Source organism: Halichoerus grypus, chromosome 7 (assembly GCF_964656455.1).
Source record: "Halichoerus grypus chromosome 7, mHalGry1.hap1.1, whole genome shotgun sequence".
NCBI classification, from domain to species: domain Eukaryota; kingdom Metazoa; phylum Chordata; class Mammalia; order Carnivora; family Phocidae; genus Halichoerus; species Halichoerus grypus.
In genome coordinates, this window is record NC_135718.1 from 149,298,117 (window position 1) to 149,325,325 (window position 27,209).

General features: G+C 44.7%; 1 protein-coding gene across 2 annotated transcripts in view; it reads right to left on the reverse strand.

Annotated features, from left to right (window-relative positions):
* The window catches only part of DDR2 (discoidin domain receptor tyrosine kinase 2), a 150,640-nt gene that overhangs the window by 50,415 nt on the left and 73,016 nt on the right, over positions 1–27,209 (reverse strand). Inside the window, exons 1-2 of one of the 2 annotated variants that reach the window (XM_036103480.2) lie at positions 17,617–18,014; positions 9,634–9,742 (exon numbers count right to left, since the gene is read on the reverse strand). In XM_036103480.2, the coding sequence (XP_035959373.1) occupies positions 9,634–9,742; positions 17,617–17,625 (118 nt within the window). In that variant the 5' untranslated portion in view covers positions 17,626–18,014. Of the gene's footprint in view, positions 1–9,633; positions 9,743–17,616; positions 18,015–27,209 lie in introns of those variants that run through there. The other variant, XM_036103481.2, reaches the window with a different exon arrangement.

Below are 27,209 nucleotides of genomic sequence, written 5' to 3' on the forward strand. Positions count from 1 at the left end.
GTTAGAAGCCCCCAATTCCCAAAGGTAACTTGAGTCTTTCTTGGAAACCACAAGGGACCATAATGGTCACTAATGAACTCTTTTTCTCTTTCCTCCCCCATCATCTGTTAAATAGAAACCATTGTTTTATGGTATTTGGTTTATTTTATTTTCCTTTTCTTCCAAAAGTAACAAATCACAACCCTCAATATTTGCATATAACTTCCCAAAGCCCATTAACTTCCCTTATCTCATTTGGGCCCCTAAAATAGCCATGTGAAGTGCAGAGAGTGGAGTTTATTCTCCCCATTTTATAAGTGAGCAAAGTGAGATACAGAGTTTTATCTAAATTCACAAAGTTAGATAGTGACAGAGCTGGAACCAAACTCTAGGTCTCTTGATTTCCATTGCCATGGTCTATTCACCAACCACATTGGCATCACACTCTGTGTCTGCACTCACTCTCCACACTATCTATAATGAGACCTCAGGGTCAAGAGGAACCACCAATTTGGGGAACAATCTGGGTAGAGGACCCAGGAGGGCTTACTGCCGGTCTACATCTTACAACATCTTGGTCTCAGATCTGTTGAAATATGATAGCAAGGGGCGCCTATGTGGCTCAGTTGATTAAGCATCCAACTCTTGATTTCAGCTTGGGTCATGATTTCAGGGTCGTGAGATCAAGCCCCACATTGGGCTCCATGCACAGTGGGGAGTCTGCTTGAGATCCTCTCTCTCTCTGCCCCTCTGCCTGCTCATGTTCTCTCTCTCTCTCAAATAAGTAAATAAAACCTTAAAAAATATGATAGCAAAAGGAACCTGCATTCTGGTTACAGGATGTAAATACAATACACAAAAATCTGTTGCATTTCTATACACTAAAAATGAGGTATCAGAAAGAGAAATAAGAAAACAATCCCATTTATAATTGCATAAAAATAATAAAATACCTAGAAATACATTTAACCAAGCAGGTGAAAGACCTGTATATCAAAAACTACAAGACATTAATAAAAGAAATCAAAGAAGATACAAATAAATAGAAATACATTCCACGCTTATGGATGAAAGAATCCATATTGTTAAAATGTCCACATTACCCAAAGAAATCTACAGATTCAGTGCAATCCCTATCAAAATCCCAATGGTGTTTTCAAAGAGATAGAACAAATAATCCTAAAATTTGTATGGAGCCACAAAAGAATCTGAATAGCCAAAGCAATCTTGAGAAAGAAGAGCAAAGCTGAAGGCATCATGCTCCCCAACTGCAAGATATATTACAAAGCTATAGTAATTAAAACAGTATGGTATTGGCATAAAAACAGACATATAGATCAATGGAACAAATAAAGAGCTTAGAAATAAATCCACACATACATGGTCAGTTAATTTACAACAAAGGAGCCAAGAACATATAATGGGAAAAGGACTGTCTCTTCAATAAATGGTGTTGGAATACTGGGCAGCCATGTGCAAAAGAATAAAACTTGAGCACTATCTTACACCATGCACAAAAATTAACTCAAAATGAATTAAAGACTTGAATATAAGACCTGAAACCATAGAACTCCTAAAAGAAAACATAGGTGACATGGGTCTTGGCAACATTTTTTTTGAATCTGACACCAAAAGCAAAAGCAACAGAAGCAAAAATAAATAAGTGGGACTACATCATACTAAAAAGCTTCTGCCCAGCAAAGGAAACCATCAACAAATGAAAAGGCAACTTGCTGAATGGGAGAAAATATTTGCAAATCGTATATCTCATAAGGGACTAATATCCAAGAAATATAAAGAACTCGTGCAACTCAATTGCAAAAAAACCCCAAACAATCCAATTAAAAAACAGGCAGAAGATCCAAACAGACATTTTCCAAAGAAGACATACAGATGGCCAACAGACACATGAAAAGATGTTCAACATCACTCATCATCAGGGGAATGAAAATCAAAATCACAATGAGATATCACCTCACACATGTTAGAATGGCTACTATCAAAAAGACAATAAATAACAAGTGTTGGTGAGGATGTGGAGAAAAAGAAATCCTTATGCATTCTTGGTGGGAATGTAAATTGGTGCAGCCCTTATGGAAAACAGTGTGGAATTCACTCAAAACATTAAAAATAGTACTACCATGGGGGTGCCTGGGTGGCTCAGTCAGTTAAGCATCTGCCTTCAGCTCAGGTCATGATCTTGGGGTCCTGGGATAGAGTCCTCTATCCAGCTCCCTGCTCACTGGGGAATCTGCTTCTCCCTCTCCCTCTGCTGCTCCCCCTGCTTGTGCACTCGCTCTCTCTCTCTCTGTCTCAAATAAATAAATAAAAGCTTAAAAAAAAAAAAATAGAACTACCATGGGAGCTCCTGAGTGGCTCTGTTGGTTAAACATCTGCCTTCAGCTCAGGTCATGATCCCAGGGTCCTAAGATTGAGCCCTGTGTTGAGCCCCCCACTCAGAGGGGCGCTTGCTTCTCCCTCTCTCTCTGCCCTCCCTCCATCTACTCCCTCCCTCACTCCTGCTTGCTCTCTTGCACGTGCACTGTCTCTTTCTCTCTCAAATAAATAAATAAAATCTTAAAAAAATAGAACTACCATGTGGTCCAACAATTCCACTTTTGGATATTTATCTGAAGAAAATGAAAACACTAACTCAAAAAGATGTATGCACCCCCCATGTTCATTGCGGCATTGTTTACAAGAGCCAAGATATGGAAACAACCGACGTGTCCATAAATGGATGAATGGATAAGGAAATTGTGGTATCTTAGACAACAGAATCTTAGTCATGAGAAAGAAGGAAATTCTGCCATTTGTGACAACATGAATAAAACTTGAGGGCATTATGCTAAGTGAAATAAGTCAGACAGAGAAAGACAAATACTCTTTGATCTCTCTTATGTGTGGAATCTAAAAAAAATAAAAAACAAACAAACAAACAAGCTCACAGATACAGAGAACAGATCGGTGGTTGCCTGAGGCATGGGGTAGAGGGTGGGAGAAATGGGTGAAGGGGATATAAATTTATTAAAAAGTAAAATAAGGAATCTAACTGTTGTGGGGGCAGTGGAAAGAACCTGCATCCTCGGAGGAAGGACATGGCATAGCATTTTGTTATCACAGGGTGAAGACAGAGCCTGTTAATCAGAAAGCACTTGTCACATACTGAGGATCCCAAAGTTATGTGGCTCCTGGTTTGGGTACCACCCTAACCTCACTTTTGTCCTCATGACCCCACGATGACAAACATCTCCATGCTCTTACTTCTCTATTTGTGCTCTGTGCCTTTCCTTAAGCTCAAATGTTCTCCTTTCCTCTTTTCCCCTAGCCTCGCAAATGCTTTCATGGCCGGCTCACTTTCATACCTTCAGTATTTCAACCAACAGGACACTGGAGACCCGACCTGGTTGGGGAGCACATGAACACTCTGTGAGTCTAACACTTCAAGAGACAGCAGAGCACAGAGGTCAATAATATGCTTGCTGCAGGTGGATCACATCCTCGCCCTGCCCCTTAGCGAGCTCTGTAATCTTGAGTGGGTTACCTAATGTTTCTGGGCCTCAGTTTCTCCTTTGTAAAACTGGAATAAGACTACCTAATTCATAAGACTATTGTGAAGATTAAATTTGCCGACACCCACTTAGAATGGCACCAGAACTATATTAAGTGCTCGTTGGATATTAGTCGGTACTCCTTTTTGAACTCTGCATTCTTTTTTTCCCTTTGGCACAACCAAGGATGTTTGAGGGGCAGATGAGCTTCTGTTGTCCCCAGAGAAAGATACTTTTACTGGCAGGAAGGATACCAAAGGCCACCCTCAGGCTAGACTTGACAAACAAACATATAAGCAAGAAAGAGCCAATCTGGGCAGCATCAGGCATTGCTTGCTTAAGAGAAATTCAAGCAGGGAGGTCTCTTCCCAGACTTTTTATCTCCCTCCGAAGGCCCTGTTCAGGCTGAATAAAGCAAGCAAGCAATCTCTTTCTCTCCCCTGACCCCAGCTCTCTCTCTCTCTCTCTCTCTCACACACACACACACACACACACATACAGGCACAGCACTAGCACCTCATATCTGGTTTCAGCAATCTGAAACTAGTACTATGGTCTCATTAGATGAGGCCCCACAAACCCTCTCACACATCTCTGGGGACATGAATTATGAGAGCCCATGGAAACAAAAATGATTCTCCAATTTGGAAATGTGTGTACATAACTTAACATGTATCAGCTTTGGTGGGAGACAAGGTGTTGAGGAGAAGGGGACAACTCTGTGCAGAAGGGAACCAGAGTATCTCTAGTACTTTGGTTTCTTTGCAAGGCTGAGTCCGTCCTGAAGGGCTCCTAGCTCCAGCCTTGCTTGCTGGGCATGCGAACGAGACCAAGGCTCCAAGAAGGAGCCCTGTATGATCCTGTTAGTCTTCTTCTATTCCTCCACCTCAGGCTGTCCCTCAAACCTCAGTGACCTCTCACCCCCATAAATGCACACTGGCAGTCACAAAAAGGAAACCATGAGGATGCCCAGCTATTATATGATTATTGGAGAAAGGTCATTTCCTCACTAGTTCCCTCGCGGGGCTGGGTGGTTTTAGTGGAATGAACTCGGGGCCGGGAGACTGGAGCCTTGGGTTCCTGCTTTACCATAAGCTAGATCTGTGCTCATGGACAAATCACTCACCCCCTTTGACACCACTTCCTTTATCTGTAAAATGAGGAAGAGGGACTTGAATATTGCTAAGGTCCATTGCAATACAAACAGCCTAAGATGCTAGTTGCCTAGACCTGAAGAACTCACTGGAAGGTAGGACTGATGCTGGAAATAACAAAACCACAATGATGAACCTAAAACAAATTTGGAGTCTATAGGAGAAGAATTCCTCCTCTCAAAATCCCAACCCCCTAATGTCTTTGTCCCTCCCCTGTAAGTAGAACATTCTAGACACTGAAAGAGGACTCCCCCACCCCAGGGCCCTGAATTGCTAGTAAGTTGCCCACTTTCTAGGAGGGGAAAGTGTGGAATGGAAACAGAAAGCCCCAGCACTGCCCTGCCCTGGCTCCGCACCATGGATCCTAAGTGCCTGGGTTGCCTGTTAGGGAAAAGAGCTGTTTCTCCCTTTTCCAAGTAAAAGCAGTTATCACAGGCCAAATCAGAGGGTGGGACCAATCGCCCTTGTGCTCCTCACATAGAGCAATTATCTGGTTGGTCGGGTGAGTCTTTAGGACCTCAGACCCCAGGGGCTCTGTGTCCAGGGTAATCACGTCACTTTTACCCATCCTCCTACCTAGAAATCCACGAGATTCTGGGCCCTGACTGGCCACCGAAGGAGAAGCCTGAAGGAGTCTGACCTTGGTGGCTGATCAAACAACTACTACAGCCCAGAGTATTCTTATGCTTCATTGTGAAGTCCAAAGACTTCCCAACCTCTCCAGTTAAGTCCTGTAGCCCAGCCCAAGTTGGGAAGGAGGGGAAACTTGACCCAAGGACCCATGGGAGGATGGAAAAGCTGCCCCTTTGGGTCCCTCACTCAGCGCCCTCCACCAGGCAGCCCATGTGTACCTCTCCCTCCCTTCCAGCCACTGGGTACGCTAGTCCTTCTTCCTGAAAGACTTCTTCTTGGACCCATGTCCACAGAAAAAAAGCCCTACAAAAGGCTTCTAGTACTATGAAACTCCTGTAGGTTAGGCTGGGGCAGGTTGTCTGTACCCAGCCTGTCATAAGAGGGCATTTCAGGGTTTAAATTTTAAAAAATATTTATCAGCTATCTTCTTTGTGCTTCACCTCAAAGGCAAGGTTGTTTTAAAGTTCAGATTTTAGATCCCTGAGTCTGAGAAGTGCCAGGGAGTTGGAAACAAGTGGATTTTCTTACAAAGAACAGCCATGCAAGATCAGGGACCCTTCTTCCAAGCCCAAAGCCCATCCACATCTTCCAATACAGGCAGTAAAGCTCCAACACCATAAAATCATAGTGACAGAAAGGCTCTCACAGATCATCTAATCCAACTTCATCTCACTACAGGTGAAAGGATTAAAGGAGTGCGAAGAGAAGTACAGTGGCATGCTTAGTGTCACACAACTAATTTAAGAACAAGCCAGGATCGTAACCAGGTTTTTCCTCAAAATAACTTTCTAAATGAGTTGAATACTATTTTCTAAGTGAACTGCAAATCATTCATCAGAATGTTCTAGTAATATCCAAATCATTTGTTGATTTGTAGAAATGTTTTTCAGAAAGTGTTGGTATGACTGTTTGACAGGGATGCTACCAGCTAACTGATACTCCTGAGTCACGATTTTGACAGAGGAAACTGCCTCAAACTTTTCCAATGACTTCCCCATTGAACCGACAGTCATTGGGACCTGGTCCCTTGTGCGCTGTTAGAACTGGAAGATGGCTCAGCACACTGCACACTCTAGAACTGGGTACATAATCCTGCGTGTCAGCATTTCCCATGGGGACCTGCAGAGCCTACACTGCAGCCCCCAGGGACAATGCCGCCTTCAACACTGCCACTACCAGAAATGCCACCATTACTGCCTGCCCCACCACCTGCTTTGCTGCCCCTGTCAGAGCTCTGCTGCTGTAGAGTAGCGAGTCAATAGACCTGCCATCATGCCATGACCTACTACCTGTATCACCCTAGCACCACTCTGCAGCCTCTGTGGGGTGACGCCAGCAGCCATGACGAAATCTCCAGAGTGGGCTTAAATGAATGAGCTTGTTTTAGATTAATTATATTATTAATTAAGTTTAATGCTTAACCCAATTACTATTTGCCAGGCAATATTTTATATCAAATAATCTATTAAAATATGTGTTGATATTTTAACAATTGGCTCTATACCAGATCTGTTTATAACCCAGTTCTCCTGGCTTAAGTCCAAAATGCCATCTATTTATACCATGTGACCAACCTATGGGGAAAACTTAACTGGCCAAGAATTTCCATCTTTCAAGAAACACCAATAAGGACTTCTAAAAAGCCACCCATAAATCCATAAACATGTGTTTACTATATACCTACTCTATGTTAATCAGTGTGCGTGCCCTAAGACTCCATGAAGCCCAAGCTTTGTGACCAGATCCTTTAACACAGATTACAATTTCCCATTGCTTGTCTCTAGCTTACCTTGATAAAATAGAAGACATGGAAGAGAGAAGGATTAGTTCTTCAACATACCTCAAATATGCTATGTTCCTATAAAGATCTTTGCAAGTCAAGACCTTTATTTCTTCTTCCCTGGCAGAAAGAGCCAATAGAAATAGTTGACAGCAGGAGTAGGGAGAAAATGTTTTAAAGATAACTGTTTGCTGTCTTCAAACAGCTCGTTTCCTGCCGGAGGGCTACCACAGTTTCCTCTCACACAGATGGCTAGCTCTTTTGGTGTATTCATGAAAATGCCCTCATGTCATTTCAGTCTCTGTGAATGTGCCTGGCACCAAAACTTTCTACCATTCTGCCCACACACAGTGACACTTCCTAGGAGATCTAGTCAGGGAGATGACAATGGGTTTGCTACATTGAGCAGGAGGCAACCACCCTTCAACCAGGTGAGAGGAACACAGAGGAGAAAAATGAAAGACTGGTGAGTCAAAGTTCAGATCTGAGATGTACCAACTAAGCTCATTACAAGAAAGTAGTAAGACACTGGGTTTATTAAACTAGTAAATCTTTGATTTTAAGGTGTTTTGATTATACTTCCTTTTCAGGTATGAAGACTATCCCACGGAGACGGAATTCTTGCGAGAGGAAGAGGGTGAGAATGTTCACAATGTACCCTCATGCTATAGGAAAAGGACAAAATAAAAATGTCCTCAAAAATCCAAATACCGCGCAGCAACTGAAACTCTCATATGCGACCATGGAGGGGCAAATGGGTGAAAGCCCTTTGGAAAACTCCTTGGTGGTATGTAGAAAAGCAATTGTATATGACATATAACCCAGCAATTACACTTCTAGGTGTACACTCCAAAAGGCTGAGTACATACTTCTACCAAAAGACCTTTACGAGAATGATTATAGCAGATTTATTCATAATGGACGCAAACTGGAAACAATCCACATTCCCATCCACAGTAGACTGGATAAATAAAATAGTCAAACAAAGTAACATTATACAACAATGAAAACAAACAGCTGCCAACTGCATGCAATGAACATCACAAACAACACACTGAATGAAAGAAGCCAGACACAAAAGAGCATTTAGGCATCATCTGCTTCCACTTATATAAAGTACAAAAACAGGCAAAATTAATCTATATTGTTAGAAAGCAGGATAACAATTAGCTTGGGGTGAGGGTGGGGAGAAGTGGCTGGAAAGGAGCGCGAGGAGAGCCTCTGACGTCTGGTGAGGTTCTGTTTCTTAATCTGGATCCTGCTGATGGATGTATTTGGTTTGTAAAATTCATCACACTGAGCACCTATACTATGGGTACTTTCCTGTATTTATATTTGTGTCCACATGAGAAATGGACAGCAGTCCTCCCCCTTCCCTGTACTCAGGCCTGTCGCAGGTAACTCTTTATGCCCGCCCACTCTGACGCTGGGTGTGGCCACGCCATTTGCTTTGGCCAATGAGATTTCAGCAAACACGACTGCCGCATCGGCTTGAGAAATGCTGCACGTCTCTGCTTCTGCTCTTGCTCATGTGCAATTTCCATGAAAATATATCCACACTAGTCTGCTGGAGGAGAGCACAGCAAGGTGCCCAGTCGTCAGAGCCAAGGCCATCGTAGACGAGCCAATAACCAGCTGACTCCCAGATATGTGCAGGAACCCAGAGATCAGAACAACAGTTCAACCAGGCGGAGTCACCAGCACTACACAGGTCATTAAGAGGCACTGCTGTGTAATAGACAAGTGATAAAACTGTACGCTTCAATTTAAAGTTAAAATATACAACTAATTTTTTTTTAAATTGGGGGAAATGAAAAGATTCCTCTTCACACATCTATTTTTGAGTATGGCCACACCCGGTAGGAAAGACTGCCAAGATCCGGCAAGACCAGGGTCCCAAAAGCACAACATGACATCCAAGTAAAACACAGGCCTGAACCAGAGAAAAATAACTGGAAACCCAATCTGCAGAGGTTCTAGAAGACATCTAAAAGTTCTCTCCTTCTGTTTCCTAGAAGATGCAGAAGCATATGGATGCTTCTTCCACTTCCCTTTCTTTCTTTCTTTCTTTTTTTTTAAATTCCCATTCACTCCACTCTACTTGATATCAGGAGCCCTTTCACAATAGTCAAGATGTTACACAGACACAGGACATTAGTTTCTGATTCTGCTTAGGACATGTTTCATCATGAAAGTAAAAGGAAGGAAGGAAGGGAGGGAGGGAGGGAGGAAGGGAGGGAGGAAAAGAAAGAAAGGAGGGAGGGAGGGAAGAAGGGAGGGAGGAAGTGAGGGAGGGAGAGAGGAAGGAAGGAAGGAAGGAAAAGGAAGGAAAGAAGGAAAGAGATAGAAAGAGAGAGAAAGGAAGGAAGGGAGAAAAAGAGAGGGAAAGAAAGAAGGAAAGAAGAAAAGAAAAGTAAAGAAAAAAGAAAGACAGACCCTGTGGATACCCTTGGCAGGGCCTTTCCCAAGATAAACACTGATGGACTTGAATGTCCAGCTGGTCTTCTAGCATGTGGCTGAGCAATGGCTGTGTTACCTGGATTAACCTGAGCTTTTGCAGAACTCAAGATGGGCAGCAGCAGGAGCAGCACCAAGGGCATCCTGGGAACGGAGGTCAGCTCAGAAGATGGTGTTGGAACTGGAGCCTGCAGCCCACCAAAAAATGCAAGAAAACAAGAAAGAGGAGAGGAAATGAGTGAGACAAATACTATCAATATGAATGAATATGATTTTTATGATTATATTTGTGTTCTTAGAGTCTTTATTTCTATATCTGGGACTTCCAATCACAGACTTTGAGAATCAAGTGGGATATTCAAGAGTCACATGATGTAAGAATTCCCAAACTCTATTAGGTCATGGAATTAAAATTAGCAAAACTATAGGCAGGTAACAAAGTTTTACTACAATACATACTTACCCAAATTGTGAATGGTGATAAACTAAAACTTACATTTATGAAGTTTTCATAATTTTGATACTGATTCCAATATTAAACCAAGAAAAACATTCAATTATGTTAATGTGTTTGCCTTTCAAAAGATCTAAGGTCAATATTTATCGGTACCTGGGATTCTGTATCTTTAAATTTCCCCAAATGACCTGTGTGGTAAGGGCTTAGGGTTGAGACATTAGTATGAACTCATGTTCAGCTTAACAGAGATACATATGGTTACAGATGGAACATTTAAAGATATAGCATATATACAGGTTAGTATACACACAAGTGTCTCTTTGCTGTATCAGCCCAGAGGGCCTAGAAGCCAGACACCACAACAGCAGCAAGTAAGTCTGGTGCCGCCATCTTGGTTTTTAATACCATTTTCCAATGAAAGAAACCAGAGTTCCTACCCCTATCCCAGGCCTGGGGTAGGACACATACAGAATCTTTTAGTGACAGAAATTGAGAAAGTATACACCCAAAAAAATGATGGGGATGTATCAAAGGGACACAGGAACCAAGTGAAAGAGTTCCCAGTGGTCAAAGCTGGAACAATGTGAGTGACAAAATACATAAAGTAGTTTTGGACTATAACTCAAGGTATAAGAAATATCTACAAGTCCATGTTGATATAAACAAATGACTGAATAAACAAATGGGGGAGAACAGAAAAATTTCCCATTCAAAAGAATTGTAAATAATTTATGCAGACACTTGGCTCTTAAAGAGGTGGCACATAACCTCACCCCTTAGGGTGAACTACACACAGTGACTTTCTCCCAAAGAGCCTGGAACGGAAATGGAGAAAGGAACTTTTCAGTGGAGAAACTTGATGAATACTACCTCAAGCCAGGTGATGGAGGTTAACCTCACCTTTGATAAGTCATATTGATACAACATCTCCTGGATATGATGTGATGAGAATGGCACTTAGCCTCTGTGATCTTCCTCCTAAAAACTCATTACCTCAGTCTAATCATAAGAAAAACATCAGACCAATCCCAATTTAGGGGCATTCTACAAAATTCCTGTTGAGTCATCCCCAAAACTGTCAAGATCACAAATACAAGAAAGTCCCAAGAAACTGTCCCAGCTAAGGGAGTCTGAGGAGATATAACAACCACATGTAACATGGCATCCTCGGTGATGACCATGGAACAGATAAAGGACATAGGGGAAAACTGAGGACATCTGAATGAAGTACAGACTTTAGTTAATAATAATGTATCAACATTGGCTCTTCCACTATGACAAAGGTACTGTACTAATGTCAGATGTTAATAATAGGGGAAACTGGGTGTTGGGTAAACAGGAATTCTATGCACTATCTTTGCATTGATTCTGTAAGTATAAAACTGTTTGAGAATAGAAATTTTATTCAGAAGTTTCCACCAGGTAACACTAATCCAAACATTGGATCTACTGTTATAAATAATACATAATTATAAAGGGAGACAAAATTCATTCAGCTAGGGTGATTAAAGAAGGCTTCATGGAGAAATCTGATCTGATCAGGTTCTTGAAGACTGATTAGGATTATAATGGGCTATAGTGGGGATGGAGTAAATAATACGCTAACAGAGCCAAGACCCCTTTTGAGGAAACAGAAGCTTTCTATGATATTTTCTAGGCAGTAGAACTCTGACCTGCCCTCCTCAAAAAAAGTCATTAAAAAAAAAAGCAGATATTCAGATGCCTGAAAAGGATGGAGCCAAAACTAATCAAACACACAAGACTAAAGTGGCCTTATGGTGAGGGGTCAGGGGTGGTTTCATGGCACTGATTGGATGGGCTAAAATATGTGTCTCCCAGTGTGCCTCGTCACTGCCAGCAGCAGGAACACAGTGTTTCCATAAATGAGTCCCCAAACTAATACGCCCAAGAAAGAAACACAGGCAGATCTTGGAGACCTTGGTCGCGGCTATAATCCAACACTGGCCATGGCCATGATCCACGATGTCCTTCCACAAAGACCCAAGCTCCTTGCGTGCAACCATTCGGCCTTGCAAACCCTGCCTTGGCTAACCACCCTCTCCCTTTGTAGAGGAGTCCTACAATTCTCTCTTGTGGCACCTTTCTCATGAGTTGTGGGCCATGACTTTCTCCCCTCTATAACCTTCCCCAGTGGCTCCTTCTACGAGGAATGTCTTTCACACCTCACTCCCTTCACCAAAACACACACTAATTTTGCCTCCATTAGGTCCTCCATAACATGGTTATAAAATGATCCATGTAGTCATTACCTTCAAAATAGCTTATTATTGTATCTCCAAAAGAATGCTTTATATTTTGTACAAAGCAGGTACTCAAACATGGTTATTAACTGAACGAAGCAGAACTCACTGGATGCTCAAAATTTTTTGACTGAATTTCCTTTTGGAAACTGTTACTTGGTTTCAGGCTGTGAATCTCCAAAACAAGTGATTATTTCTGCTTTGCTTGCTGAAAAGTAAGGTGTCAGCAGCTAATAAACAAAGAAAAACAGAAGTACTCTAACTACACCATGGATCTCTAACATGTGCCAAAGACTCTCTCATGTAATATTCACGGTAACGCAATGAGGTTAGTTTTCATGAGCAAGGTAATTGAGGAGGAAGAGGTTAAAACTGATCCGGTTACACAGTTGACAGGTGCCAAAACTCATGTGAACCCAGGGGTTTGTATTACTCCAATATCCACACAGGTTTTGTTGTTTGTTTTGTCTTTGTCATCATACTACACTCTCCTTTGATCTGGCCTCTGCCAACGTCACCAGAGCTACACTCCTCAGGACCTCTGCCAAAATGCTTCATGCTCTCTTTGTCTGGATCAAACTTCCGTTCGACAGTCACTTCCTCCGTAAAATACTCTCTGGCCCTCTTACTTGTTACGTGCACTAAAAGCTTCTTATTATTTTTCTAAATAGAAATGATCCTAGTTTCTAATTATGTATTTATTGCTGTCATGTCTAATTAGGGTCTTCCTCACCCCCCATCCCCATAAGTTCCATGTTTATTCTACTCACCATTGCTTTCTCAACACCTACCAGAGTGCTGGATAAATATTTGCAGCATGAATTAATGATTGCCTTAAGCCACATATTCAGTGACTACATCTGGCCACACTAAATTCCATACCCTAAAAGGAAGTGTACCCAAGGTTTATGATAAGTGTACATCACCCTTTTCTGCCCCTTTGAGTGAGTTTTTCCAAGGGTTCCATATTTAAGCAATGTGACACGTGAAAGGAACCCACAAACATACATGGAAGAACTTCAAGGAGGTAGAAAGGCCCTTCTGTACCCACTTCTTTGGTTAATAGTACAAATTCCTTTGACAATTTATTCAAGCTTTGAAAATAAAGCTCAAACTGCAAATATCGCTAGTCAGGGGGTGTTCTTTCATCCATTTTTTCCAGTAACTGTTCTCTAAGTGTCTACAGGTGCTATTCCATGTGCTAAAAAAGGCAGCTTGGAGCTGTCCTCATGGAGCATGTAATCTACAAGCAAACAAGGAAATAAATAAGAACTCTAAAGGGATATATGTGCCATGAAGAAAATACAGTGCGGTGAGGTGGTAGAGAGTGAATGAGGGCTACGTCAGGTAAGTTGGTCAGGAAAGCCCTGTCTGAGTGTGGGATTGGCACAGAAATATATAAAGAGAACAATGAAGAGAATAAGGACCCAGTAAAGACTCATATATAAATGGGAACTTACTATATTATATAAGGGGTATTTAAAATCAGTGAAACGGTTCATTTGTATTCAGAAACAAATAAAGGTATATCCATAACTCACACACAAAAGAGAAAGCCCAAAATGTAGAAGTAGAACTCTAACAGTATTTCAAGAAAGTATAGGAGCATTTGCTAGAAGATCACTGTAAGGAAGGCCTGCACAAATGAGACAGAAAACAAAATCCAAAAACAAAAACAAACGATAAAAATCTCCATCAAAATGTTAAATGTCTTTGAGACCAAAAGAATCATAAACTTAACAGCAGGCTAAGATAGTTATTTGATGTTTTATAACAAAATAATAACCTATGCTCCATATATTCCACTTATTATTAGTTACCCTAGAGAGAGACTTATGTATCTGCACAATGAGTGTGTGTACAAAGAATTGCTTTGCAATATTTTTTAAATTTTACTTTATTTCATTGTGGTAAGAACACTTAACATAAGATCTACTCTCTTAACAAATTTTTTAGTATTCAATACGTTATTGACTGTAGGTACAATGTTGTACATCAGATTTCTAGAATTTATTCATCTTGCTCAATCTTAATTTTATGCCTGTTGTCCTGGCAACCACCATTCCACTCTCTCATTAGGTAAATTTGACTATTTTAGATCCCTAATATAGTAGAATTATTCAGTATTTGTCCTTCTGTAACTGGTTTATTTCACTTAACATAATGTCCTAAAGGTTCATCAATGTTGTTGATATTACAGAATGTCCTTCTTTTTAAAGGCTGAATAATATTCCACTGTGTGTATATACCACATTTTTTATTCATTCATGTATCAATAGATATCTAGATTGTCTCCACATCTTAGCTATTGTGAACAGTACTGCTATGAACGTGGGAGTGCTAATACCTCTTCAAGATCCTGATTTCAATTCTTTTGAAAAAATACCCAGAGGTAGGATTACTGAATTATATGGTAGTTCTATTTTTAAATCTTTTAAGGAACCTCCATACTGGTTTCCATAGTGGCTGTGGCCAACTTATGTTCAAGAAGCGTGCCACGAATACACAGTGGGGAAAGGATAGTCTCCTCAACAAATGGCATTAAGAAAACCAGATACCCACATGTAAAAGAATGGAATTGGACCATTATCTTACACCACACACAAAGATCAACTCGAAATGGGCTAAAGACTTGTATGTAAGACCTGAAACTTTAAAACTCCTGTTAGAAAACATACGGGAAAAGCTTCATGACATTGGCCTTGGCAATGATTTCATAGATATGACACCAAAAGCAGAGGCAACAACAACAAAAATAAACAAACAAGACTACACCAAACTAAAAAGCTTCCGCACAGCAAAGGAAACCATCAACAGAGTGAAACACAATCCATACAATGGGAGAAAATATTCATAAAGTATACATCTGATAAGGGATTAATAACCCAATTTTAAAATGGGTTTTAAAATGGGTTAAGGACTTGAGTAGACATTTCTCCAAAGAAGACATACAAATGGCCAACAGATATGTGAAAAGAATGCTTAACATCACTAATCATCAGGGAAATGCAAATCCAAATCACAATGAGGTATCACTCCACACCTGTCAGGATGGCTAGTATCAAAAAAAAAAAAAAAAAAAAGGAGAGAGAGAGAGAGAGAAATGTGTTCTCGAGCATGTGAAGACACTGTTGGCACAAATTTTTTTTTAAATAACAAAACATGGGGAAATTTCTATGAAGAGGGGAATGCTAGAAACTATGATATATTCCTACTGTGAAATACTATGCAAGACTTTAAAAGCATGAGCTGGGTAGTTACATGGTTAGGTGTCCATGACATGTGTTTGGATGAACAAAAAGGTTACAAGATTTATGTAAAGCACACTGTATTTATGGGTAAGCACACACACACACTCACATACATTTACACATACACAAAAGCTCTAGAAGGGTAAACCCCATGCTAATAACAAGCTTCACTCTGGTACTCACTCCAGTGCTCAAATAAGAGGGTAAGTAGAGGCAGAGCGAGGACCCTCAGGAGACAGTGCTGGTAACAGTAGGCCCCTCACTGGAGATTGGAGTGCTTGGCACAGGAGACTGGGAATGGTGATCAAAAGGAAACCCTAGCCTTATTGGTCGTGTTTTGATTCTTAACAAGGAAAATATGTTTCTTGTTAATGTCTTTTATATTGGTTTTTCTGACCTAAAGCAATTTCCCAGGGACAGTCTATCAGAATCTGGAGGGTGCTTTCCAACCAATCATGCATATCCCAGAGGTTAGAGGTACATGGGGAACTCATATCTGAAGAATCACTTGTGGGACTGAGCGGTATTATTGATTAGTACATCTTACACATGAATAAAGTAGAAGCAAAAAAAACAATTGAGAATTGCTGCTTATACCTTACTTTGTTTTTTTAGAACACTTGCACTTCAGTAGGTGTTTATAAATGCATTATTACTGGGCCTTAACAACAATCCTAAGGAGAAAGATTACCACCTCCCTTTACAAAGTAGGAAAGTAAGGACTGATGTCACTTCACCCACTCACGGCCCAATATTTTCCAAAGAATATCAATGGATATGTAGCTCAGAAAGAATGTGTCCCTTGTAATAAAGAACCCACTTCCCTCTTCACAGTCAAAATCCCCTCCCCTAGCCAAGCTGGATGAACACACACTCCAAACTGACTCCATAGGGCCAGGACTCCCCAGGCCTGACGGGAGACGGTTGGCTCTCCATGTCAGGTCTGCCCACACCGGGATCTGCACAAGCTGTGGGGCAAAGCCATCAGGAAAATCAGGAAGCAAATGGAAGGTAGATGGAAGTGTGGCAGCCACAACTAGAAACTGGCAAGAATGAAAACAAACAAACAAACCAAGAATCTAGAAGGTCAAACTTCTTACAAGTTATCTCGGTAATTGGGTGAACTTCTAAAAGCCTCCTTCTGAAATACAGAGCCACATTATGGTGAAAAAGCAAGTCATTGGCACATTCTGCCTGACACCATCCCGTCCTATGGAGAGTTTGTTCACACAGGGAGGGCTCGCTCCTGGTCAGTCCCATGTCGCCCGCAACTCCAGGTCATACACACCTGGGGACGAACACACTCCTCTTCTCCAACTGCCTTGAAAAGTTACACAGTTTCCCTAGTAACAGGCTCTACTCTAGGGCCCAAACAGGGTGGTAAGTGAGGATGGAGCACAGAGGAGAGGGGTCTGAAATGCCTTTGGGCTGCTGAGTGAGCAAGGGTGAGCAGCAAGGTCAAGTCTCTCACTCTATACTGGTCGAGCAACAGCCTTTTGGGGCTCCCAAACACGAGCCCTGTGCCTTGTCTCTTCCTTTATTATAGAATGGAATACACATGATAGATGATAGATAGATAGATAGATAGATAGATAGATAGATAGATAGATAGATATTTAGATGATACATATTTAAATATAAAGAGAAACACTTTTAGAAATGTAGCTATCATAGGTAACTGCATTTATGTGGGGGGAAAAAAGCACCATCGTTTCCGCTCTGTGATAATATGGCAAGTTAGGGAGAGCAGGCAACCCTTGGGACCTCTTGCCTTAAAATGGATGGAAACTTCGAGCACTTCTCTTCCTCCCAAGTACCTTTGAAGTGACCCTAACTTACAGACAGTAGAGCTTTCTTCTTCCCCCAAGTCTGAATATTAGCACAAACAGTCTTTTTCTCTGAAGCAGAACTAGAGGTACCCCCCACTTTAAGAAGTGTCTGAACTTGCCAAACTCATCAATCATGAAATGCTTATCCACATTACGGAATAGTTCTTTGCACAACACTGAAGTGCCAGGTACCTTTGAATAACAAGTTTCCACAGTGTAGGATTACACTAACATTCAGCATACAAAAATGTCCCATCTACTTACTGAACTCATAAATCACTGAGTGAGGCTCCGCATTACAAAACAGTTCTTCACTTTACACAAGGATCCAGTGCCGGGTTCCCTTGAACAGAAAATCCTTCCGGTACATTCAAAATATGATTCCATATACTTAAATCCAGGTCGTGATCGAGTTTTCAGGAATACAGCCTGGGTATGAAGCGAGGCACATCTGCTTTGGGAGATGGGCCTTCTCCCTGGACAGTCTGTCTTCCCAGATGCAAAAGCTGGAGACAACGTGAAGTGACCACCCCTTGGGGGGCAGCGGTGGCGCGGGGGGGGGGCGGAATAAAAAGGAATAAAAAGTCACAGATTTCCAGTGGAGATCTTCCTGCGGAGCCTGTGATAGGGTCTGAAGAGGAAGAGTCTGCCCTCCCAGAAAATTATCTATAGCCTCCAGCCTGGACCCTTCCGCCTAAAGACAGGCCTTTCGCGCAGGAAAGGGCGGGGCTCCGCCGGGCAGGAGTGGGAAGGGCACAGAGATAAGGTCTCCCGAGCCGATGCACGAGGCGGGGTGCACACAGCTGTGCCGGGTACTTGTGTCTGTGTGTGTGTGAGATTCGGACCTGGGGCGGGGGGGGGGAAGGGGAGAAGAAAACCCACTTGCTTTAGAGCTGTATATTTTCACTCAGGGGCCATTCTGGGCCTTCAGGCTTGTTTTTCTTCTCTGCTGACTCATTTTCATTTCAGATTCAACAAATCGAAAGAGCAATCTTTGGAGTGTTTAATACTCAGCAAACAAATATGCAGAAATGAGCCTGGTTTTGGCAAGAGATGGGTCCCCAAACACACACACACACACACACACACACACACACACACATGTGCATGCGTGAACACGCTCACACACCAGCCAGCCTTGTGTTATTTGGCTCCCAAAAACTTACTGAAGCCTTCCTCACTCTCATCCTGCCTCTGAGAAGCTCCATCTCATGCTTCTCAAAGTGTGGCCCGCAGTGCTAAGCCAGAGGCCCCGAATGGCCTGATCTGTGAGTGTTTACACACAGGACAGGCCCCAGACTAGCCGAGGTGACCCTCACAGCTCAGAGGCGGTGAGACAGCGAGCCCGGATCCTGCTGCCTTGGTTAGACGCGCACTTCACTCCTCTCTCCTTGGACTGTAAAATGGAGACAACTTGAGTCTGTCATTGAGGCGAGGGGAAAGCCAGGTAGCTGTCATTTTCTCTCCCTGGGCCTCTGGGGAGAGGAGAGGATGCTGAGTGAGGTCCCTGCCACCTAAGACATTCCCCCCACCCGGGACAGAATGGAGCACAGAACACTGACTGTGCGGCATCATTTGATGTTACTTTCTAGATCAGAAGCGTTCAGGACATCAGATCTAATGCCTTCACACTATGAGCAGGAGGAAGAAGGAGAGGAAATACATAGGTGAAAGCAGGGCATTTTCCCAACCCAGAAAGACCTGTGACCCAGTCCCCTGGGCCTGCTGAGTCCTTGGGCAGCTCACTTCGCCTCGCTGAGCTCCAGCAATCCCTGGTTTTTCGTTTAGATAGTTCCCTGCCATCCCGGACTTCCATCATCGTGCACTTGAGCATTTTCCCACGCAGCCCCCCATTCCTTCCCCCACCCCACGCTCTGTCCCAGGCTCCTCACACCCCCAGCGCACGTGCTGGGGCGCAGAGGACTGCCTGTCTGCGTTACTGGGCACAGGAAGGTTGGTGTGAGGGACTAGGGGTCCGAGGGTTTGGAGGTTACGAAGGAAAGACACTAGTCCTCAAAATTATGGACCCACCCCAGTGGGAGCTTAGGAGACCCGAGAGCTCACCCATCTCGATCCCCTCTGGTTGAAGGTGAGGAAAGTAGGGCAGCCCGAGAAGCAGAGAGGCCTCGTCACAGGCGACCACCGGTCAGAGGTAGGGCCCGGCCCTTGGTCATCCACACTCTCTCCCCAGCTCTGCTCTCCTGTCAGCACCGCCTGTCCCAGCCCTACCTCCTCTTTTCCTTCCCAAAACTCCGAGCACGCACACCGTCCTTAGGCCCTGTCTGGAATAACTGATTTCTTTAAACCAGAGTGACGTTACATGGAAAATCCCTGCGGTGGTTTTCCAGTGCGTCCACAAATTTTGCCCCCTTCTCCCAGCGAGGGCAGGTACCCCATTTCGCTCCTCTTGAACAGGCTCGGGGGAGTGACTTGCCGCTAACAGAATGCAGGAAACGTGATGGTTATGGGACTTCAGAGCTGCGTCCCAGAAGGGCGTACACCTCCACTTGGCTCTCGCTCGCTCTCTCTCTTTCTCTCTCTCAGCACAGCTGCCCAGGGAACCTGGCTGCGAGGCCACCAGGGAGCCCAGGCCCCGTGGGAAGCCACGGCCTGCAGGTGTTCGGGCCCACAGTCCTCGCTGAGGTCCCAGCGAGCAGGAACCTCCGCTCTCATGCCGAGAATGACTGGAGGCCCCCCTACTCTGCTGCAAGCACAGCCTCGCTGAGCCCAGTCACCTCAGGAGCATGAGGGATGGTAACAGTGATGTGGTGCTCCTTTTACACTGTGAGGTGATCACACAGTAAGAAGTAACTGGAACAACCTCCTTGAGTGAGGCCTAGCCTCCCACAAACATAGGTATTGGTTTGTTTTTTTTTTTAAGATTTTATTTATTTATTTATTTGACAGAGAGAGACACAGCGAGAGAGGGAACACAAGCAGGGGGAGTGGGAGAGGGAGAAGCAGGCTTCCCGCCGAGCAGGGAGCCTGATGTGGGGCTCGATCCCAGGACCCCGGGATCATGACCTGAGCCGAAGGCCGACGCCTAACGACTGAGCCACCCAGGCGCCCAGGTATTGGTTTTTGAAGGTTGCCTTGTTTTTCCTTATGGCCAATCTTCCCATCGCCTCAAATGCCTCGGAAGAAGACGTAGGCCACATAAAAGGGGTCACATGGGGGATAATGGGGAGCAGGGGAGGCATCTCTCTCCTTAATCCCAGGAGTGAGGTTAAAGACAGTGTCTACATATCAGACGCCTTTCCCGGGGGGACTGGGGGGCTCAACAGTGAATCTGGGAGCAGCACCTGACCCAGTGGGGCCACCGCTTCCTGTGGCCCCTGGGCCCCAGGAACCCGGTACTCTGCCTCCGACCTCCCTGGTGGCTCCTTCTCAGTCACCTTGCCAAAGCCACACTTGCTGGGTCTCAATCGTGTGTCCTCCTGCATGGGCTGTGTGGACCTGGCCACACACCGGAACCTTGGTACCTGTTTCCTCACCTGTAAAATGAGGGCAGTAATGGCACCTGCTCCTAGAGGAGGATCGTGCGGATGGAATGAGTTATCACCCAGGAAGTGCTTAGAACACCGCCTGGCTCCAAAATGTCTGTGTTTATCTGTATTTCTGTTTTATTTTTAGTGTGCCTACACCTTGTCTCCTCAATAAATTTGCAAGTTCGAGGCAAAAAGCATGCTTCCCTCCTCCATGCCTTTCTTTTTGGTATCAGCTAGCACCTACATGGGGGGACTCAGAGAACACTGAGGGTTGATTGACTGGTCACCTCAATGGTAATAAAACGGGCGAGAACACCACCACAAACTTGCCTTGGACCGGCACGCTAAAGCTTGCTGGGTACATCCTGTGAGTGGCTCTGCCTCGGGAGCAATCGACTTTGTCCTTCACCTGCAGTCATTTGGAAGTCACAAAAGACCCGCATGCTTAACTGTGAACCAGCCCAGCAGAAACCAGCCTGGGGCCGAGGAGAGCTGAGCGGTGGCCACATCCGTGGGGACAGTGACGAGATCACGCTGTTCGGGGAAGGGCTGTTCTGTCCCTGTGTGTGATCGCACACACCTCCCAACAACTTCCAACCCACCACCCAAAGCCAGTGAGGCCGAGAGCTTGCACTGGTTGTGCCCTACTCTGGGGGTCCCTGGCCGTGCCTGTCCCTTAATAATGCAGAGCTATCAGGCTGCTTGCCTCCTGCATAAGCCCCATCAACATGGACTCGCAGCATCTCTGGGACGTGAATAGATTCTATCTCATCCAGCCATAGGAAACTCTCCAGAACCCCAGAGGAGATTAGTGTGATGCCAGCGAACCCTGCTTTCTGTTCTGCAGGAGGTTCTCCACAGAGGGAGACTTGGATCCTCTTTCCCAGACACCAGCCAGGACCTCCCCTTTCAGCAAAGCAATCTAAGTGTCTTTCCCTTCATCCCCAGGCCCTCCCGATAGGTGGGCTAACCACTGGGTTTTTGCCACAAAGAGCTGGGAGATCCCTCTCCTTCTCTGAGACCATTAGCTGAAGGAGGCAGGAAGGGAGGATTTCACCTCTTAGGCCCCTGCAACCATATTCTGTGGTGAAAACTTCAGCCATAATATAGGTCAGACCCTTTATTTATTGGTTTATTTATGTATTTATTATTTTATTTTTAAGTAGGCTCCACACCAAACGTGGGGTTTGAGCTCATGACCCCAACATTAAGAATCACATGCTCTCTGAACTAAGCCAGCCAGGTCCCCCAGGTCAGACCTTTTAAACAACCAGATATCAATTAATCTCTTAGTTGAAAGGTACTTCTCTAGAGATCAGGGAAGTATGAGATATGGGTACAAGTTGAAAATGATGTCACTGTTACAATTAGATGGGATGATGCATATAAAGGGCTCACAGTGCAGTGCCTGGGAGATGGTAGGTGCTTATTAACATTTAGTTATTATTTAGTGGTGGTATTACAAGTAGAATGGTGCACACGAAGAAAACAAGGCCAGCAACCACAGTGACAAGCACATCCAGGGCATCTGCAGTGAGTTCAGCCAAGTTGGGTCACCTGAAGACAATACAACAAAGAGCATCAGTCCCGGTTCTTGGTGGGAGATACACAAGCCTGGTGCATACAAACACGTGGAAAAACAAACAAGACTGTGGGTGAGCAAGTCCCCATCTTGCCCTGACTCTCGGGCTGGCAGGGCAATGTGGAACATGGGGTGTTACACAACTGGGGGCCCAGGGACACAGAGACACCAAGGCTCATGGGCCCCACCGCCTTGGACAAACATGGCCCAGGAGTTTCTGCCCAAATCACAGAGCCCAAAAGCCTCGTTCATCAGTTGGGTTTGAACCAAGTGTCTGGGGCTCCTTTCCTGGTCCCTACCCCTTCTTTCAACAAGTCATTCCTTCAGTACCTGGAGCTTCTGCAACCCTTGCCAAAATACGAATGGCACTCATCAAGAGGAGTTCCGTTTCTCACACTTTCCATTTCAAGCTTCCTTCACATGGCTGGCTAGACCCTCCCTCCTCTGCTACTTTCACTGGCAGCCTCTGAAGCAAGAGGTGTAGGAAATATAAGTTTATTTAAGGGTGCGAGACATCTGCAGACTCCATCTGCCTTCAGGAAGTTCCCCATTGAGTCACCAGTGCCTGGAGCTTACCCCTGACATCTAAAGAGCCCCCTCCCCAGTCCACCAGGCCCACTCCTCCCACTTCCCAGCCCAGCTCAAAGATGCCACATCACCAGGGCTGAGTGTGGAACCAAGGGCCTGCCCCATCCTGGCCTTGGAGCCTTCTCCACGTCAGTCAGAGAACATTCTTATTTAAAGCAACCAACTCCACTCCTCCAGCAGAAGGCTCACACCCACCAGCTCCTTTGAACAAGGGCTCATGGGTTTTGAGTTGCGCCCTTTCACCAAGTAGACCCATGCTTTCCTTCAAACTTGTTCCAGGCTCCTGACTCACCTCATCCCACTTGGGGCTCAGATGATTGGTTTCAGGATATAAATAAATGTGGATATAACATCTGTTAGCTGTAATCTTTCTATAGAGGCTAGGCTGTGAGTTCTTCCCCCAAGGGAGGGACCTCATCAAGGTCTTCTCTCAATTTCCAGTGCTGAGTGGAGAGTCTGGAGATAATGCAGGGAAGGTGCTGGGTGGGTGAATAGGTGACCTGAGGGGTCCTCAGTGTCCAGGAATGTCCAAGAGTGCCTGTTGGCCAGCTAACAGCTGGGAAGATGGAGAACACAGGCTTTCTCCTTTAGTCCCTATTCCTGTTCGGCACTTCTTCCAAGCCTAAAGCAGTCTCCTCCCTCGACTCGACTCCATGGCATCGAGACCCTTAGCAGATGCCATATAGGGGCTTCTACTGCTCCCTAATCGTGCTTGCATATGGTGTGAAAATCTTGTCTCCTCAATAAGACTATGAGATCCTGCAGGGCAAAAATATTTTGCAACCTCTCGGGACTTTTGAGAACATGATAAACAGTTATGGAACACAGATTCTATACCAGGAAGCATGCTAAGTTTTACCTGAATTTCCTCACTTGGCCCTCATAGTAGCTCTCTGAGGTTATTACTATTATTATCCTCATTGTACAGATGGAAAGACTGAGAAGAGAAAATTTGCCCAAGATCACCCAGGTAGCAAATGCAATGGCCTTTGATCTACGGTTACTTACAGGATGGTTGACATGGTTCTGCAGCGGTGCCTGCCATGTTCTCCCCAGCCAGCCCTACTACCAGTCTGATGGGACGTTCTCATCAGGCACAAAGGCATGGTCAACCCTACTCCACTTGCAAGATTTCCATTATACCGCCAGCATGTGACTCTAACTTGAGGAGGGAATTCCCACCTGACTCCACCATGGTGCTCACTGTTTCCCACTGACCGACGGGAGCCTCTCAGGTACCTCACCTCAGAGATGGGTTTGGCATCCCAGCATCAGGACAGCTCAGTGGTCACATGTGCCTGGTCCCCTCCCACTCAAATTCACACGCACAGTCGGTTCAGGGTAGTAGAAAGTTCCGGTCAGGGGGCAGCTGTTTCTATGGCTCTCGAAGCTTGGACAATTGGAAAGGCCTACTTTGTTAAGAACTGTCATCTAAAATTACAAATACAAAATTAGGTTCAGGGCCTCAGAAGGATCTTGAACAAGTGAGAAGGGCAGACACAGAAGCTTCACCACCTGACAGCAAATCCACCTTGGGATCTGAGTTCTAGTCCCAGCTCTGCCTGCTCACCGCTCTGTCACCTGAGTGGCAATCCCCTTCCCTGACTGGACTCAGCCTCCCCCTTGTTCAAATGAGAGGTTGGGATGAGAAAGAGTGGAGTTGTTCTGAGGCCCCTCTCAGCCCTGACACGCTGAATTCCATCAGGCATGGTGCCAAACATGTCCCCAGACTGACCACAACCTAACAGAATTGCCCCCTGATTCAGGAGGGATTCTGCTCCTCCCTCCGGCCCGGGCACATATTGTATTACAGTAATGAGAGCTTTAGTTGCTTTAAATATCACAAAACAAAAACAACGGGCAGCCCGCATCCATCATCATCCCCTGTCCAGCCCACAGAAGAGAGCGCCGCCAGACCGAGGCCAGAGCGGAGATGGAGAGAGAAGCCCACAGAGTCCCTTTCAGGAATCCATTGGCTCATATCTGGAATGAAAATCACCAATGGCAGGGGCTGTGAAGAGCCAGTCAGTGGGAGAGCCCGAGAGGTCACTCTGGGACAAAGAGGCCCTAGCCATAGTGAGATTGGAGACCTGGGTCCTAGATCCACCAGAGATGAGTTGGTGCCAAGCCTGAGGCTACAGGAACCGCAGTCTCTCACCTCTGGGAGAGGCAGAGAAGTCCAGCCAAAGGTCTCCACAGAAATGAGGCGAGCCTCCCCCTGGGTCCTGGGAGGCGCCCACAAAGCAGAACAACAAGCATTCATCAGCTGGGAAAGAGTGGGTGGGCAATGTGGAGAGGCCTGGAGCCAGATACTTTGTCCCTCCGGACTTCCCCAAAGCCACAGGGCAAACCTTCAGGGGGATCTGGCACACCCTAGAAGGTCTAGAAGCAAGAACTCTGCTGTTCAGCTCACCACAGAGAGTCCCTACTAAACTCATATTCTGTAAAATGACCTGCGGCTGTTCAGAGGTCTTATCATATAGTTGTTTGGTGTTGGTATGGACCAAGTCAGGATGAAGGGCATGCACACTGAGCAATCCTCCACACAGACAGTGAGTAGGGCCATATGCATACCCTCATCCCGAAAACCTGACTCCTCCTCCCTGTCCCTCTCTCTGGTTGGCAGACCCTGCTGCTCCAAGGCAACCCCTAGTGATTAGGGAAAGTAGGCGACACATATGTCAGGACAGATAGGGCTTAGGGGCAGACAGATGCTCTTTCGCCACCATGCCACTCCAGACCCTGATCCCCTAATAGGTGCCTCTGCCAGAAAAGGAAGTTGAGAGGAGATTTGCCAATAATTTGTGTTTGACAGCAAACACCCATGGGTAACTCTTTCCTAAGCTTGAGGTCCTTTGCCAGACATGGTTTCTCAATCACCATGTCAGTCAGACATTTTAAAGGAAAGTGGAAGGTCTGAAGTCAAATGAAGGATGGAGCTCCTTTTGCCAGGATCCTGCCCGGCAGCTACTGCCGGAATGTGCATCACCAATCTCGTGGGGATCCCCACGCGCTCACAGAGGACAGAGCTAGGCAAGTGGAAGTTAGTCTTCAGAAAAGGCTGGGGTTGGGTGCTGGGAGGGAAGAAGCTGCTACAAAAATCCACTGAACATGAAAACCAGGACCTGGAATGTCTGGTTCGGACCACGTGGCCTGGCCTGCACTTGAATTTAGGCTCCATGAACTGAGACCTTTCTCTGTTGGTCACTGTTGAATCCCTAACACCTAACACAGTGCCTGCCATGGAGCAGGCACTCGGGACATATTTGTTGACTTGACGTACAGTAGGCGTCCATAAGCATTTGTTGTCTTTCCTTCTCAAGTGCTCTCAGGAACTTAAGTGGACTGTGGGTTTGTGGCCCTTTTGCCACTTGTGGCTGGTACTAAATGGACAAGACTATCCTAGAAACCTATCTGTTTCTCATTTTCCATCTGGCTTCCTTCCTCCCTCCCCATCACCCTTCTACCGAGAACAACACACAACAGCAAGCTCTCCATTATCTTCCCTTCTCTTAACTCCTTGCTGATATTGATGACATTCTGCCTTGGACTGGAAGTTAATTTTTTCATATGATTCAGTCTTGTCACTGTTTTTATCCCACTATTTTATCCCAGATAAATATAGGGCCAACTATATTTATCTGATTATAAACTCACTGAGATCAGGGACTGAGTTATAGATCCTTTGTAGGCACCATGGCACTCCGCACCATGCTTTATATATTTCCAAACAAACTTCACAGACTAACTTCCCTGGGTGTACTGTATTCCTCATGGCTCACTGTGATCCTTTTCCCTTAAATGTATTCCCAACTTTTAAAAGGATAAAAGGCTCCAACATTCCTTAACCAGCATTTATGGGCAACTTATCACATACCAGACAATGTGCTGGGTGGGAAAGAGGAAAAGCTGTATATAGGCGTACCTTAGGACATTGTAGGTCTGGTTCCAGACCACCACAATAAAGCTAATATCGCAATAAGGTGAGTCAAATGAATTTGTTGGTTTCCCAGTGTATGTAAGTTATGTTTACACTATTCTGTAGTCTATTAAGTGTGCAATAGCATTGTGTCTTTAAAAAGTACATACCTTAATTAAAGATAATTTATTGCTAAAAAAAAGCTAACCATCATCTGAGCTTTCAGTGAGTCATAACCACTGATCACAGATCACCACGACAAATATAATAACAATGAAAA